General features: G+C 42.5%; 2 protein-coding genes and 1 non-coding gene across 7 annotated transcripts in view; 2 read left to right on the top strand and 1 right to left on the bottom strand.

Moving 5' to 3' along the window:
* Positions 1-277: 277 nt before the first annotated feature.
* On the top strand, positions 278-1,371 carry LOC106588985 (lymphocyte antigen 6 family member E). The gene is made up of 3 exons (XR_014382979.1): positions 278-368; positions 557-673; positions 940-1,371. It is a non-coding gene; the product is annotated as a lymphocyte antigen 6 family member E (transcript).
* A 3,057-nt stretch (positions 1,372-4,428) lies between these two features.
* On the top strand, positions 4,429-7,229 carry LOC106588994 (large ribosomal subunit protein P1). Its single transcript, XM_014178608.3, has 4 exons — positions 4,429-4,677; positions 5,289-5,363; positions 5,628-5,733; positions 7,108-7,229. Exons 1-4 carry the CDS (start codon positions 4,606-4,608, stop codon positions 7,188-7,190), a joined length of 336 nt encoding a protein of 111 aa, XP_014034083.1. The 5' UTR covers positions 4,429-4,605; the 3' UTR covers positions 7,191-7,229.
* Positions 7,230-10,295: 3,066 nt separating this feature from the next.
* LOC106588992 (focal adhesion kinase 1) overlaps positions 10,296-16,142 on the bottom strand; it is a 110,901-nt gene continuing 105,054 nt past the window's right edge. For all 5 annotated transcript variants that reach the window (XM_014178603.3, XM_082970236.1, XM_014178596.3 and 2 more), the window contains 3 exons: positions 11,588-11,743; positions 11,344-11,424; positions 10,296-11,216 (listed from right to left, as the gene is read on the bottom strand). In XM_014178603.3, coding sequence (XP_014034078.3) covers positions 10,998-11,216; positions 11,344-11,424; positions 11,588-11,743 — 456 coding nt within the window. In that variant the 3' untranslated portion in view covers positions 10,296-10,997. The remainder of the gene's footprint in view (positions 11,217-11,343; positions 11,425-11,587; positions 11,744-16,142) is intronic.

Raw genomic sequence — 16,142 nt, 5'->3', positions numbered from 1 at the left:
GAGTGGAATGGTACCCATGTGTTTTGTTCTATTCTCTCTGTTCCAGACATTACAATGTGTCGTTCTCCCCTCAGCAGCCTCCAATGTTTGAGTATTTTTTTGTTTGTTAACTGTGGTATACAGTAATTATAGGGAGTGAATGAAACAAGATATCACAAATCTTCCATGCTACACAATGGTTCTGAATATTGTTGTGGATTCTGCTTGGTAACAAACTGTAGACTTTCTCAAACACACCTGGCTATTTAAACCCCCAGCAGAGACGAGGCAACTTTATTACAGCAAGAGAAAATCCCCAGAACTCACATTATCAGTCATGAAGACCATTCTTGTGTTACTAATGCCCATTTTGTTTGGGAACGTTACAGGTATGGATTTTGGAATGAATTATCTATCATCATGGTATATTGCCTAAATCATGTGTATTGTGCGCATGATTTTCATTGTAATCTAATTACTGGATTTCTGTGTAGTTCGAATTGTGTGTTCTGTCAATATCTAAAGAATTTCAGTGATGTTTTACACGTATACTGTGTGTTTCATTATGGTGTTTCAGTGGAGGCACTGCGGTGTTATACCTGTGTTGGCATAAACAGCAATGCTCAGTGCAACCAGCAAGAAGAGTACTGCTTTTTCCAAGGTGACACCTGCATGACCACCGTCGCCCAAATCAGTAAGAGCACAGATACTCTGTAAATGAATAGATACATGAATACATCTCTTTGTAGGTAGGGTTTTGCGCAGAGGTACCAGTCACTTTGCCTATGTAGGTTAGTGAAAACTGAAATAAGTATTGTCAATAATTCTGTCATGTCAGTATATAAAATAAATTATACCTCACTGTTTCTCTTATCAGTTATAGACTCAATCAATCAATCTGCCAGCCCTTTAACCAGTTCATCTTAACCAGTTCATCAATCTTCCACTGTCTGTCACCAGTGGGGGTCAAGACCATTTCTAAGGGCTGCACCACCAGCTTGGACTGTATTTCAGCCAGCTCAAACAACATCAACCTAGGAGTCTTAATGGGGAGACAGGTCAGCTGCTGTCAGACTGACCTCTGTAACGTCAACGGTTCATCAGTCTCTGGACTCAACTTCCTGTTGCTCAGCTTGTCTTTTCTCATATCTGGCCTGGTTCTGTCTCTGTGAAACTCTGTGACGTTTTTGAAATGAATGAATGAACAACTGAAATCAATATGTGGGTTCATCTTTGCTGGGTTTTTTGTTGTTGTTGTTGCTCATCCTCAGGATCTATGTCGGATAGAAAGAAATAAAACGTTTTCCTATCTGTGCTGGTTCTGTGTCTCGGAATCAAGTTTTCGAAATGAATGAATATGAACAACTGAAATAAATATGAGTGTTAATCTCTGCTGGTGTTTTTTTAAATTTTTGTTTAACCTCTATGGCTGTCATTTTATATGCTGAAGAAAGGCAGTAGGCCTAGTATCTTTGCCAAAAGGCAAGACTGAAATGTGTACAAATATGTTCTGGCATAAAAATAAGATGCAATAATTTCATCCTAAAAACACACCCGGTCATTAGTTTGACATGTCTCCATCCACCAATGTTTAAAGTAGTGATGATGATGGCCTTGTAACAATGAACTGAAAGACAAACACAGACGATGATATTGGAGTTTTACCCTGCCTGGTGTCGGTTGATGTCACATACCTGTGTATAGGATGACAGGCAGACAACAGGACATCCTTTTCACTGTAAGAGTTAAGGGCTCCATTCAATCAAACCTGCATTACAGTATTTAGGCAGTAGCTCTTTTTCCCATGCTCAGATTTACTCAAAGACTGGTCTTGGGTACTGTATAAAAACCTACTACCAGGGCGACCCCCTTCACAGATAAATGTTCACTTTTCAGAATTCGATGTGTGTTGGCACAGAATGAATCTTGCAAATAAAGACACCGTGCAGGCCTAAACTTTGCTAGCAATGGTTGAGTTCGTTTTGCATGGCCCGGTGTCCTGGATGAGTGGAGTTTGCTCATTTTAGACCCTTCCATAGGTCCTTAAGGGAAACATCCACCCACTTGGGGTACCTGGCCATGCAACTCAAACTCCACCACTGTCACGAAGTCACACCCACCCCACTTGCATTACAAGTTCAGAGCGAGAAAGCATAAGCTATATATAAATAATTATCCTCAAATTGAAAAAAATCATTCAATTAACTCATTTAATTTCCATCATCCTAATCGAGGTGTAGATTACATCTCACATTCCAGTGTTCAAACATGTAAACAAGGTTGCATGGGATTTCTGTTAGGGTTCTATTCAATCCGCATCATGGAACTTCAGTTTTACAGCATTACTTCAATTTAAAGGCAATGGTCCTGCTTTAGCAGAGAATGCATTCACAGTAAACGCTGCCTATGTCGGCTCAATCTGAAATAACCTTTACATTTCTATTGGGGAATCTGTAACCCTTCAGCTATAAAGACTGAATAGAGCCCATGTATAAAATGTGACTCCGTGCAGCCAATGGCAATGTCCGCTTTAGGTATAATGCCTGGAGCCACTTGTGGATTGGACAACTTTAACGCAGTTCAACCTCTGGCACCGCCAAAACAACCGCTATGGAGATGTCAGCTAAAGCAGATCTGATTGAATAGAGGCATTCGGTTACAAAAATGAATTATAAAGCTACAGAGTGTTATAGTTACAAATCGCAACGAGTAAATACAAAACATAAACGCTTCAGTGCTTGAAAATATAAGAAAAAGGCTATATTTGACCTGAATCACAAATACTTGTATCTCTGCTATTTTCTTGTTTATTGAACTCTTCTGAGACTGTTCTGAACCAGTTCTCATGGAGAATAACTTCCTGGTTGCTGTTCTGAACCAGTTCTCATGTAGAATAACTTCCTGGTTGTTGTTCTGAACAAGTTCTCATGTAGAATAACTTCCTGGTTGCTGAACCAGGACATTGTATTACATTTACATTCTAGTCCTTTATCAGAAGCTCCAGAGCGACTTACAGTAGTGAGTGCATACGATTTCGGCAGTTATCAGTTGCCGCCTTCATCCGCCTTTCCAGACATTTGGGAGATGGGACTTCAGTATCCGCCTGGTCAGACGTTTGGGAAATGGGACTCCTGTATCCGCCTGGTCAGACGTTTGGGAAATGGGACTCCTGTATCCGCCTGGTCAGTCGTTTGGGAGATGGGACTCCTGTATCCGCCTGGTCAGACGTTTGGGAGATGGGACTCCTGTATCCGCCTGGTCAGACATTTGGGAAATGGGACTCCTGTATCCGCCTGGTCAGTCGTTGAGGACTTGTGGCTTTGTAATTAGAGTTGTCCATCTCATAGACTGGCTGCCTGCCAGAGTTTGAGAGCCCAGTCTACCCTAAACTTTTCCATAACCCTGGGTGAGGGCCATAACCGGGTGCTGTCAAATGGAGCCAGCTGAGCCTGAGACTCACGTGGGGCAGTGGCATCACTCCCTGAGATTGCATGCAAGGCAGAGCAACACTACCCGCTGGTAATGGTGCTCTTGCTACTGTTCAGTGACACCTATAATGAGATGAATCTCTGCACCAGACCATAATTATCACGTTACTAAGAGCAACTATCTTCAGGCTGATACTTTAAGGACAAAGGGAAGGAGTGTCTCTTCATATTTCATTTGGGTGGATCTTTCTTTAGAGAGTTGGTCCTAAAATGTCAGAATGCTGCCACCAACAGAACCATGAAAACCACCAGTGTCCTCCTCCTTTTGAGCCTCCTCCGCTTTTCCTCAAATAAAGTGCTATTCAAATGTATCCAACTGTTATTTCCAATCCATGACATGGTGATGACAGAGCCTCCAGCACAACAGGCAACAATTTATTGTAATATTCACAGTATATTATATTTCCCAAACAAATACAGCTCTCATATATATTGTTATATACAGTATTGTTAATATTGTGTATATATATATATAAATATATATATTGAATAGTGTGAAAATGTTGTGCAGTAATAAAATCTATTTATTGTATTTCTATGGCTTTGGCTGTGATCGTGTTTTGTATTGTGTCATATAACTCAAATCAAATTTTATCAAATCAAATCAAATTGTACTTGTCACATGTGCGGAATACAACACCTTACCATGAAATGCTTACTTACAAGCCCTTAACCAAAAATTCGGACAATATTTGCTACAAAAATAAACTATAAAAAAAACTGAAGTAAGAAAAAAGTAACACAATAAAATAACAATAATGAGGCTATATACAGGTAAATGGGTTTGATCCTATGTGAATTGGTTTGATCCTATGTAAAGAGTAAAACGAAGATTAATCTGTGGTTTAAAAAAAAAAAAAAAAAAAAAAATTGCTTTCTGGGTTTATTTGTTCATTCTACAAGTCATCCAAAGTTTTGGTCGTAAGTCATTTGCATTGACTCCTCCCATAGAAGTGACGTTGATTAGTATATACACCATGTCCCGCCCTTTCTCATTCTCTTTCCGCTAAAATCCAAGTTGGAAGTAAACGTGCCTAAGGTGCTTGGTTCTTCTCTTGAAGCTAAGGCCCACAATCCGGCGACTAGCACCACTAAATTTAGGCATCCGACCCCAAAACTATAAAACCTACACAGAAAGATGGCATCTGTATCTGAGCTCGCTTGTATTTACTCTGCCCTCATCCTCCACGACGATGAAGTCACCGTCACAGTAAGTCCCGCTTGAAATGGTGCCTTGACCGGCCTCTTGTTCAGCTAACCAGCCTTACTTGGATCGTCTACTTCCGGGGTAGTGTGTAGCTGAGTCTGAATAAATATGAAGGGATTGTAGCAACGCCAACTATATTATAGCCTTAGCTGTACAAAATTACAGCTAATTAGCCGTCAATGTCACTAGCTAACTAACATGCTATCAGTTCGCTAACGTTAGTTACCGCCACAGACATCATGTGTGTCTTCTAGTCTGTAGCCAGCAATGTGTTGTTGCTGTAAGCATCGCTACGATAGCCTGCTAGTTAACCCAGGCGCCATAGTCAGATCTATGGAAAATTGTTAGCCAAATGTAACTATTTGAAACATTCTTCCTATAACGTTACCATGATAACTTGGCTAGCTAGCCTAGTAAACTGACGCCGGTGAATGCGATCAAAGCAGCCAACAAGTTGGCTTACTCATACAGAGTGTTTCCCACCCCTTTTGGCATTGGCCAACTACTTACTAACCTGGTCCAAGGCTAACCAACAACAAGCCAAATACTGTTAGTGGTTTTGTCTTCATGCTTCCACAGTAGAGGTCTGTAATGTGTAATATTATCATTTGCAGGAGGACAAGTTGATGGCTCTCATCAAGGCTGCCAATGTGACTATTGAGCCTTTCTGGCCCAGTCTGTTCTCCAAGGTGAGTCAAGCCCTTTTGTCCATCACCCTACACACATGCAGGATTACGTACAGGGGTTCATTGAGAATTATTCTGTGTAGTTTCTGACTTATTCCTTCATATCTATGGTGTAAAACCTTCCATCTCACTGTTTTGTGTGAACCTTGTTTAATGTCGAATGGTGACAGTACTTAGTTGCTCTCTGTAAACCATGATGCTATGACGTGGTAGTAATTATTGTGTAAAGGCGGCATCATGTCTGACCCTATCCTGTTTGTGTTACAGGCTCTGGCCAGCGTGGACATTGGCAGCCTGATCTGCAACGTGGGTGCCGGTGGTGGAGCTGCCCCTGCTGCTGCTGGAGGCGCCGCCCCTGCAGCAGACGCACCAGGTAACTAAAGGACACCAGGGTTTCACCCCCCTTTACCAGGGGCATGGGGCTACAGTCCTAGAGGGGCCACTGTGTTGTTCAGTGGGCCAAGGTTTCACCTGCAGGGCCACAGTAACATGGTTTCCATGTGAGCCAGTGCTTACCACCGTTAGTGATTTTAAAAACAAACGACATGCTTTTACTTCTTGTAACACTCACAACGAAGATTCAGACCTCTGTTTCAAACATCTCTGGTGCTAGCAAGCACCGGCTAGACTTGGAGATGGTAACAGGTAGATGGTAGCAGGTGTGTCGACATGGTCATACTCATATTCGTAAATTGACAGTTGGACGTCAGATCAGATGATACTCGTGATCAGAAAAAAATGTATTTTAATATGCCTAAATAGATGTTGACTAAATACCTCACTGCATATTAGAAGCAGTGTGTGGAGGGTGTGTCTGTTCTCAACTTGCAGTGGGCATACAAATTTGCTGTCATTCAGTTAGAATGCGCATTAGCGTTTAGTCTTTTCCCTACCCTCGCCCCACTTGTTAGATATTATGCACATTGACAGCAAATGCCCTCGCCATGTGATTTATCATAGAAGACGGCAGCAATCTGAATGATCAGACCGAAAACATGCGAGAAAGTGTATGTGAAATGATCCGAGCCCGTGCAGCCCGCCCATCTCTTTACAGACAGGGAAACTATCCAGTCTAGTTATTTAGACCACGCACATGACTGACTCAGACAGTACAGTATGGTTTAGAAACTGTGACTGACGAGATGCTTTCTGGCACCCGAAAATAACTTAACGATCACTGATCAATTTGTTTTGTTGCTCTGATCATAATCGTATCCAGAAAATTGCCCATATCTGTTACGATGCCAGTTTTGTCCGACTACTAGGCGCAGCCCTAGTAGCATGGTTTCCACTGCCGCTCTGAATCAGGGCCAGGCTTGCACCACCACCATGTCAGTTTCTAAACAATACTGTACCTGGTGTTTATCCATAGCTCTTATTGAGCCAGTTTGTCACTAATGGATCAGTTTTTACCTAATTTATTGGCCCAATTTGGTGCTTTTAAGACGCAGAGATAAAGACTAAGTCAAAAAGTCGTAGCTCTAGAAAGATGCCAGAATTTCTGGATAGGAATTCCGAGTTGGATAGCCGTTAACTGATTTCCCTCGGTCAGAACTTGTTTTGAGTTCCCAGTTGTCCTGAACGCTCGTAGGTCAGAGTTCCTGGTTTTGAACGCGTCATGAATCAGACGTTTTGGTAAAAAGGGTGTCTGTTTAGTCATTTGTGATTATTGTTCTAATATGACAGCTGTAAGGATATGTATTTCACTATACATGTACTGATGCCATACCTTGTTTTCCTGTATTAGTCAAGGAGGAGAAGAAGGAGGAGAAAAAGGAAGAATCCGAGGAGGGTTCCGATGACGACATGGGTTTCGGTCTTTTCGACTAAACCAGTTTTTTGTAACTAATAAAATCAAAGAAACTGAAATGGCGATATGTGTGGTTTCATTTGAACACCTTTGGTACAAGTGCTATTTGAAATACATTATGGGATAAAGACATTAAATGTGATCACCTGTGAACAAAATAACATCTCCAATAGGTGGAATACTGTACCCTGAAGTAGATTATGAATATAGGATAGAGGTTTTTCTAATCAGTAATCCTGCTATTATGACATCCTATGCGTCATTGAAATTGGCTCAAACCTTTTTGTACGGTCTTGTCTTGATGGCAAAGGTGAGATCTTGACCTACATCACATTGTGGTTTTTGGGTAGTCTTGATCACGTTACTAGGGCTATAAATACAGTAACACCTTGAAGAAAGTCAATCCGCATCACGGAAGTTCATCCTTACAGCATGATTGAAGTGTAAAGGAAATGCTTCCACTTTAGTGGAGACTGCATCTACGGTAAATGCTGCATGTCGGCTCAATCTGAAATAAGCTTTACATTTGAATGGAGCTCTAGAACCTGTGACCTAATCCACTGCACCTATTATTTCCTCACATCTGTTCAGTCAGTCATTTAGGATGCAGATTACAAATGATTTGTTGGAGAACATGCCGCATTGGGATTCAAACTGGTGACCTTGTTGCATAATTCCTCACATAAAAAAATGAATGGGTTTTGATTTCAAATCACCCAACAAACAATTCTGAAGACCAAGAACGACACATTTTATTAGTTTTAAGGAACTACAGGTTATTCCTGAGAATAATTTCTACCCCCTTGTGGTTTGATGGAGATTGTACACATGATAGGGCAGTGGTTCCCAACTCCAGTCCTCTGGTATCCACAATAGCACACATTTTTGTTGTAGCCCCGGACAGAAACACCTGATTCAACTTATCAAGGGCTTGATGATTAGTTAAATAGAATTGGGTGTGCTTGTCCGGGGCCACAAAAAAACATGTACTGTTGGGAGTACTGGAGTTGGTAACCACTGTGATAGGGTAGAATAAAGTCGACTACGGTCTATATATCAGGGGTGCCAAACTCATTCCATGGAGTGCTGAGTGTCTTTTTTTCCTTTCAATAAGACCGAGACAACCAGTTGAGGGGAGTTCTTTACTAATTAGTGACCTTAATTCATCAATCAAGTATACTGAACAAAAACATAGTGTTGGTTCCATGAGCTGAAATAAAAGATCCCAGAAATTTGACATGCACACAAAAAGCTTCTCTCAAATGTTGTGTACAAATTTATTTACATACCTGTTAGTGAGCATTTATCCTGTGCCAAGATAATCCATCCACCTGACAGGTGTGGCATATCAAGAAGCTGATAAAAAAGCTAATGATCATTAAACAGGTAGAACTTGTTCTGTGGACAAAAGGCCACTCTAAAATGTGCTGTTTTATCACAACGCCACAGATGTGTCAAGTTTTGAGGGAGTGTGCAATTGGCATGCTGACTGCAGGAATGTCCACAAGAGTTGTTGCCAGAGAATTGAATGTTAATTTCTTTACCATAAGCCGCCTTTAACTTTGTTTTAGAGAATTTGTCAGTACGTCTAACTGGCCTCACAAACTCAGACAAATGCTCACCTTCGATGGCCACTGGCACGTTGGAGAAGTGTGCTCTTCATGGATGAATCCTGGTTTCAACTGTAACGGGCAGATGGCGTGTATGGTGTTGTGTGGATGAGTGGTTTGCTGATGTCAACATTGTGAACAGAGAGCCCCATGGTGGCGGTGGTGTTATGGTATGGGGCAGGCATAAGCTACGGACAACAAATACAATTGCATTTTATCGATGGCAATTTCAGATACAGTGACAAGATCCTGAGGCCCATGGTCGTGCCATTCATCCACTGCCATCACCTCATGTTTCAGCATGATAATGCACCGCCCCGTGTCACAAGGATCTGTACACACTTCCTGGAAGCTGAACATGTCCCAGTTCTTCCATGGCCTGCATACTCACCAGACATGTTAACCATTGAGCATGTTTGGTGTACGACAGCGTGTTCCAGTTCCCGCCAATATCCAGAAACTTCGCACGGCCATTGAAGAGGAATGTGACAACATTCCACAGGCCACAATCAACAGCCTGATCAACTCTATGTGAAGGAGATGTGTCACGCTGCAAGAGACAAATGGTGGACACACCAAATACTAACAGATTTTCTGATCCATGCCCCTCTTTTTTTTTTTTTAAAGGTATCTTTGACCAGCAGATGCATATCTGTATTCACAGTCGTGAAATCTATAGATTAGGACCTATTGAATGTATTTAAATTGACTCATTCAAATCTTTGAAATTGTTGCATATTGCGTTTATATTCTTGTTCAGTGTACAAGGGAGGAGCGAAAACCTGCAGATACTCAGCCCTTCGTGGAATGAGTTTGACACGTGGTCTAAAGCAGGGTTTTCCCAAACTGGGTCCTGGGGCACCCACTGAGTGCACATTTAGATTTTTACCCTAGAACTACACCGCTGATTCAAATAACCAACTCATCATCAAGTTTTGAATCAGAGGTGTAGTTTTAGGGCAAAAAACAAAATGGTCAACCAGGTGGGTCGCCAGGACTGAGTTAGGAAACCCTGGTCTAAAGGAAGGGCAGAATCTGCGTAAACCATGGTCATATTCATTTGGCACCAAACAAGAAAATGTACTGGAACAGGAAGGGACTACCTGAAGTTGTCCAATAAGAGATGCTTGTTTTTGTTTTCCGTTGCAAATTGTTTTGCTACGGTGTGCACTAATGAATACGAACAACCCAAGAAATAGGGATCAAATCAAAAGAAGGTTTGTGTAACACCAGACTTGGTTTAAATATACAAAAACAGTTTCAGTGATAAGAAAATGACTAGCAATGGGACAGGGGTTTTAACTGCCAAACTATTAGATGATTCATATCACATGATAGTTCATCTCCACTGTGGAACTTAAATGCGCTGGAAGCTTACAATGAGGAAAATAAGCCTCTCATAACATTTAAATCCCAGAAATGCTGAATGCTTAAAAATATATATCTTTGTATATTAATTATTAGTTAACTTAAAAAGTGGCATGTGACATTTGTGTTTAATAAAAAGAAATATCATTCATTTTGTGATATTTTATTATTGACTGTGTCGAGAGGTGCCAAGTCCGTGGGTCAGAGAATGGCCAACAAATACAAATGACGAGCGTCCAAAACAGTCATAATATACTTTGATTCTGTAGCACACCTTAGGTAATAGTGTTTAACACAGACATCCCAACCACTGAGATCTCTCAGAAATAAAATGTTAATCAAATATAGCTTGTAGTTCTTCAATGGTTCAAATCTTCCAGTTGGAATTTTTTTCTATTTCCAGATCAGATCTGTGATTATTATCAGCCACCTGGAAGAAGACGACATCTGATGATGTGAGCTGAATCTCTGGATAAAAAAAAACAATCGGCACAACCAAGACGCAGACACATCGAATAAAACAGAAGAGATTGTATGTAACTGATCTCCAAACATTCTGGAGAGCAGCGACAGACAGAACAGAAGCCTATAAAACAGTTTTCAGGAAGGGGGTGGAAGGGTACGATTGAGTCGAGTGACCAGTTCTGTCTCTATCCTGTAGTATCAGGAGCCCTGACCGAGGTGCGAGCTGAGCAGTCTTGACTTGTGACTTATTGTGCGGTCTATGATTGCTATGGGAGCTGAAACCAACCAGCCCCATTTCCACAGCACCAGACCCCCTTCCCTCTTATATCCCTCTCCCTCCCCTCAGAGGTCTTCCATGCCCAAGGAGCTAGGAGTCGGAGGGGGCTAGTGTGACCCCCGGGACTGGGCGTGGATCATCTTGAGCCGGGCCTGGTCGATGACATCCAGCAGGTTCTTGGCGTCTACGGCCAGGGCGTGGGCCGCCGTCAGCATCTGTTTCTTGTAGTCCTGCTGCAGGCTGGTGAGGACGTACTGCTGGGCCAGCTTCATCTTGTTAATCAGCTCGGCCAGGTCAGAGTTCAACAGCTTCTGGGCCATCTCAATCTGCAGAGGAAGACAGTCAGAACACATAAGAGAAATAAGCCGGTTAGTTTGTTGTCAGACACAACAGTCAGAGTATCAACAGAGTCAGAAGCAATATGTTGACTTGTAATGAAGAGCTGTTTCTCACCTCTCTGTGTGTGCTTGCTGGTAACACTGGTATGGTCTCGTCCACTGTGGCCAATAGGGTTCTCAACGCTAGTCCCACCTCCTGTAAAAATAACCAGTATATCACTGTAATAGAAAAACAAAGCTAGAACGGCTTACAAACCAGTATCACTTGACAATAATATCCTCTTGATCAGCATATAATGATGATGATGATTCAACAACAAATGTTGTCTTTTATCGGCATCGATTGAAGCTAGCCTTACCTTGACCATTGGGACGTACTCCTCTGGAGGGGCTGGCTGGATCTTACTGGACATCTCTATAACAGCCTTGACCAGGCCTGTCACGTTCTCATATACCTTGTCGTTGGAGCGGTCCAAGTTGGCCGTGGGGGGAGGGCTGATCTCCTGAGGCTGGATCTACACACCACAGAGATGGGGGTGAGTTGGTTCAAATACAACATACTGAGGGAAGTGAATCTATCTCCTAGAAATCATTTTAGTTATTATATTTCTACAGTGAATCTATTATGATGAAATGTGTGATTGTACATTTTTTTCTTCACATTTTCAAACAGTCCATTTATATTTTCCAACGGGGATATACATTTGGGTGAGGTTTTTTTCTCGCCTGAGTAGCCTCATTTCACTGCCAAAATTAAAATCAGCAAAATACAACACAATGTCAAATACAGGTAGCCTAGTCAAATAATTAACATCCTATCACATTAACCATTACTCTCTTGTGGGAATTCCACTAACGGTCTGTATGTAGCCAAACGTAGCTGCTGCTCATTCTGTTTGCTCTAAAATGGATGAATGGTTAACAAAAGTAAGGCCCGCGTCCATAGAGACTCATACCAGCTCTACTGGTAGTACTGCTACTACCAGCAGTATTACACCTGCACCTGTTGAAGACACAAGTTGTTCTGCTTCCACGACCACATCCAATGCTAGCATCAGTAATTCTACATGTGTTGTTAGCCCAGCTAGCATGGACACTGACAGTTGTGAATATGATGCAGCCGAAGAGCTACTGCCCCCTTACCCGGGAAAGCACCGAACAACAGACAAGGACGTTGGACCATCGAAGAGGCGTAAATATGATGAGCATTACATTGATTTGTGGTTCACTTATATTGGGAGTAGTGCCTTTCCTCAGCCACAGTGTGTTATATGTGCAAAAGTGCTATCTCACAACTCGATGAAACCTTTACTCTTGTACAGACATTTAGATACAAAACATGCCAATTTGAAAAATAAGCCAAAGGAGTTTTTTGAGCGAGTATTAAGACAACTTTTGAGTAGTAAGACATGTATAAAAGCAACAGATACCATTAATAAGTAGGGGCTAGAAGTGTCTTATATGGTGAGCTACCGAGTGGCTAGGACAGGCAAGCCCCATACTATTGTGGAGGACTTAATTATTCCTGCTGCCGCGGATATGGCTGGGACAATGCTGGGGTAAAAGGCCAAAATAACTATACAGACAATGCCTTCATCAAACAACACTGTTTCATGACGCATCAGTGACATGGCAGGAGATGTTTTGAAACAATTACTGCTTCGCATACAAGCCAGTGAGTTCTATGCGTTACAGCTGGATGAGTCAACAAACGTGGCGGGTCTGGCACAGCTCCTGGTATATGTCCGTTACATTTCTGGGGGGTCAATTAAGGAAGACATCCTCTTCTGCAAACCATTGGAAACCAGGACAACATGAGAGGATATTTTTAAAGTACTGGACAGCTTTGTGACATCAAATGGACTTTGGTGGTCAAGATGTGTTGGTATCTGTACTGATGGCGCAAAAGCCATGACAGGAAGACATAGTGGAGTGGTAACACACGTCCAAGCAGTTGCTCCCGACTCCACTTGGGTAACACTGCAGCATCCACCGAGAGACTCTTGCTGCCAAGGGAATGCCTGAGAACTTGAAATAAGTTTTTGACTCCAGAAAAATTGTTACATTTGTTAAAGCAAGGCACCTGAACTCTCATGTATTTTCTGCACTATGCAATGATATGGGCAGCGACCATGTAACGCTTTTACAACATACAGAAGTTGGTTATCAAGGGGCAAAGTACTGACACGTTTTTTAAAAATAAAGTTTTCTTTACTGACCATAATTTTCACTTGTCTGACCACTTGCATGATGACGAGTTTCTCACATGACTGGCCTATCTGGGTTATGTTTTTTTCTCACCTGAATGATCTGAATCTAGGATTACAGGCACTCTCTGCAACTATATTCAATGTGCGGGACAAAATTGAGGCTATGATTAAGAAATTGGAGCTCTTCTCTGTCTGCATTAACAAGGACAACACACAGGTCTTTCCATCATTGTATGATTTTTTGTGTGCAAATGAACTCAAGGTTACGGACAATGTCAAATGTGATATAGTGAAGCACCGGAGTGAGTTGGGTGCCCAACTGCGCAGGTACTTTCCCCAAAAAACTGGATTCGTTATCCCTTTCATGCTCTGCCTCCAGTCCACTTACCGATATCTGAACAAGAGAGCCTCATTGAAATTGCAACAAGCGGTTCTGTGAAAATTGAATTTAATCAGAAGCCACTGCCAGATTTCTGGATTGGGCTGCGCTCAGAGTATCCTGCTTTGGCAAATCCCACTGTGAAGACACTGATGCCCTTTGCATCCACGTACCTATGTGAGAGTGGATTCTCGGGCTTCACTAGCATGAAAACTAAAAGCATCCTTTCAAGCACACCCTTCTCATTAACCTGTGGTGAGTTATTCACCATCTTCGATGAACAAATAAGGTTTTATATGTAAAATGGTTAAATAAAGAGAAAAATGATTGATTATTATAATATTATTATTTGTGCCCTGGTCCTATAAGAGCTCTTTGTCACTTCCCATGAGCCTGGTTGTGACAAAAACTCACACTCATTCTTATGTTTAATAAATGTATAGTGTGTGTGTGTGTGGCAGGCTTACAATGACGGCAAAAAACAACATTTGAGAGTGCGCTGACCCTGGTGCTAGAGGGGGTATGCAGCTGGAGGTTGAATGTTTGAAGGGGTACGGGACTATAAAAAGTTTGGGAACCACTGGTCTAGAGAAAAGAACCCAGGTGATTTTATGTGACTTGATTTTTGATGACTGCACAACCAGAACTGCCCTTCCAGCTGTCCTTCCAGCTGCCCTTCCAGCTGCCCTTCCAGCTGTCCTTCCAGCTGTCCTTCCAGCTGTCCTGCCAGCTGTCCTTCCAGCTGTCCTTCCAGCTGCCCTTCCAGCTGCCCTGCCAGCTGTCCTTCCAGCTGTCCTTCCAGCTGTCCTGCCAGCTGTCCTGCCAGCTGTCCTTCCAGCTGTCCTTCCAGCTGCCCTTCCAGCTGCCCTGCCAGCTGTCCTTCCAGCTGTCCTTCCAGCTGTCCTTCCAGCTGTCCTGCCAGCTGCCCTTCCAGCTGTCCTTCCAGCTGTCCTTCCAGCTGTCCTTCCAGCTGTCCTTTTCACTGGAACCACCAGGTGGTATAAAGCTAAAAGGGATTTCTTTCTGTAACCACTTGAAGACAGTAATTTATAGATTCATCATGTCGTTACAGAGTGAACATTAGATGACAGTATTTGCCAGAATTACTGTAGCTCGAGTCACAAGTCATGTAGAGCATACAATCTCTGAACGTGGTTGTGAACGACGTGTGATGAATTGGACCCCCAATACACCGAAACAAACATGTAGACAAACATACACTCTCACACACCACGGCCCAAACAGGAGGCAGAACCCAGTGGTGAGTCAGATTCTACGTGATATACTATAATCTACTAGACCACAGTTAGTGATGGTAACTATGACAACACAACCCTACATACATCATGCCATACCACAGGGAAGAGAGTCATCAATGAAGGCCCACATTTATCTGTTATTACTCCCACGAATTGATTCGACATCGTTACTATGACTGCCAAAATAACCATTACAGTCATTACTGAAATGACTGCCACTGAATACTAGGATGACTTGCTTTGGTTATGGCTTTCTTGCCAAGCTTCCATGGTTGTAGAACATAAGCCTCGATGAAGTGGCCTCATCCGGAGTATTTTTTTATTTAACCTTTATTTAACTAGGCAAGTTAGTTAAAAACAAATTCTTATTTACAATGACGGCCTACCCCGGCCAAACCCTCCCCTAACCCGGATGATGTTGGGCCAATTGTGCGCCGCCCTATGGGACTCCCGATCATGGCCGGTTGTGATACAGTTCGGGATCGAACCAGGGTCTGTAGTGATGCCTCAAGCACTGAGATGCAGTGCGTTAGGCTGCTGCGCCACTCGGGAGTAGTCCCATCCAGACACTGATCTATTGTATGTTCTAATGGTTACAGTTAGGATTCAGGCAGAGGAAACTGATCTTAGATCTGTGCCTAAGGGCCAATGCCACTATTCACTGGACTAAGAAGGTTTGATGACTTCCCCTGTGCAGTGGTAGAGAATGTTTTATTAGAGCGCTCCCCAGTGGTCAGACAGTGACTGACACTAACACAGACGTCTTACCCTCTAGGGCTAAAGGGCCACAACAGTAGGGTGAGGCACAGAGGCAAAACAAGGGAGTGCGATCGGGAGGGAGGGGGATGCAGGAGAAACAGAACAGAAGAGGGAGAAAGGATTAATACTGCAGAACCGAAGACAAAAGACAATATGCAATGCATCAACACAATACAAGCAAACAGAAGACAACATGTAATACATCAACACAATACAAGCAGACAGAATGCATCAACACAATACAAGCAGACAGAAGACAACATGTAATACATCAACACAATACAAGCAGACAGAAGACAACATGTAA

This window comes from Salmo salar, chromosome 27, assembly GCF_965601325.2.
Source record: "Salmo salar chromosome 27, fSalSal1, whole genome shotgun sequence".
Taxonomy (NCBI): domain Eukaryota; kingdom Metazoa; phylum Chordata; class Actinopteri; order Salmoniformes; family Salmonidae; genus Salmo; species Salmo salar.
The sequence above is the reverse complement of the archived record's forward strand: the minus strand, read 5'-3'. Positions and strand labels throughout refer to the sequence as shown.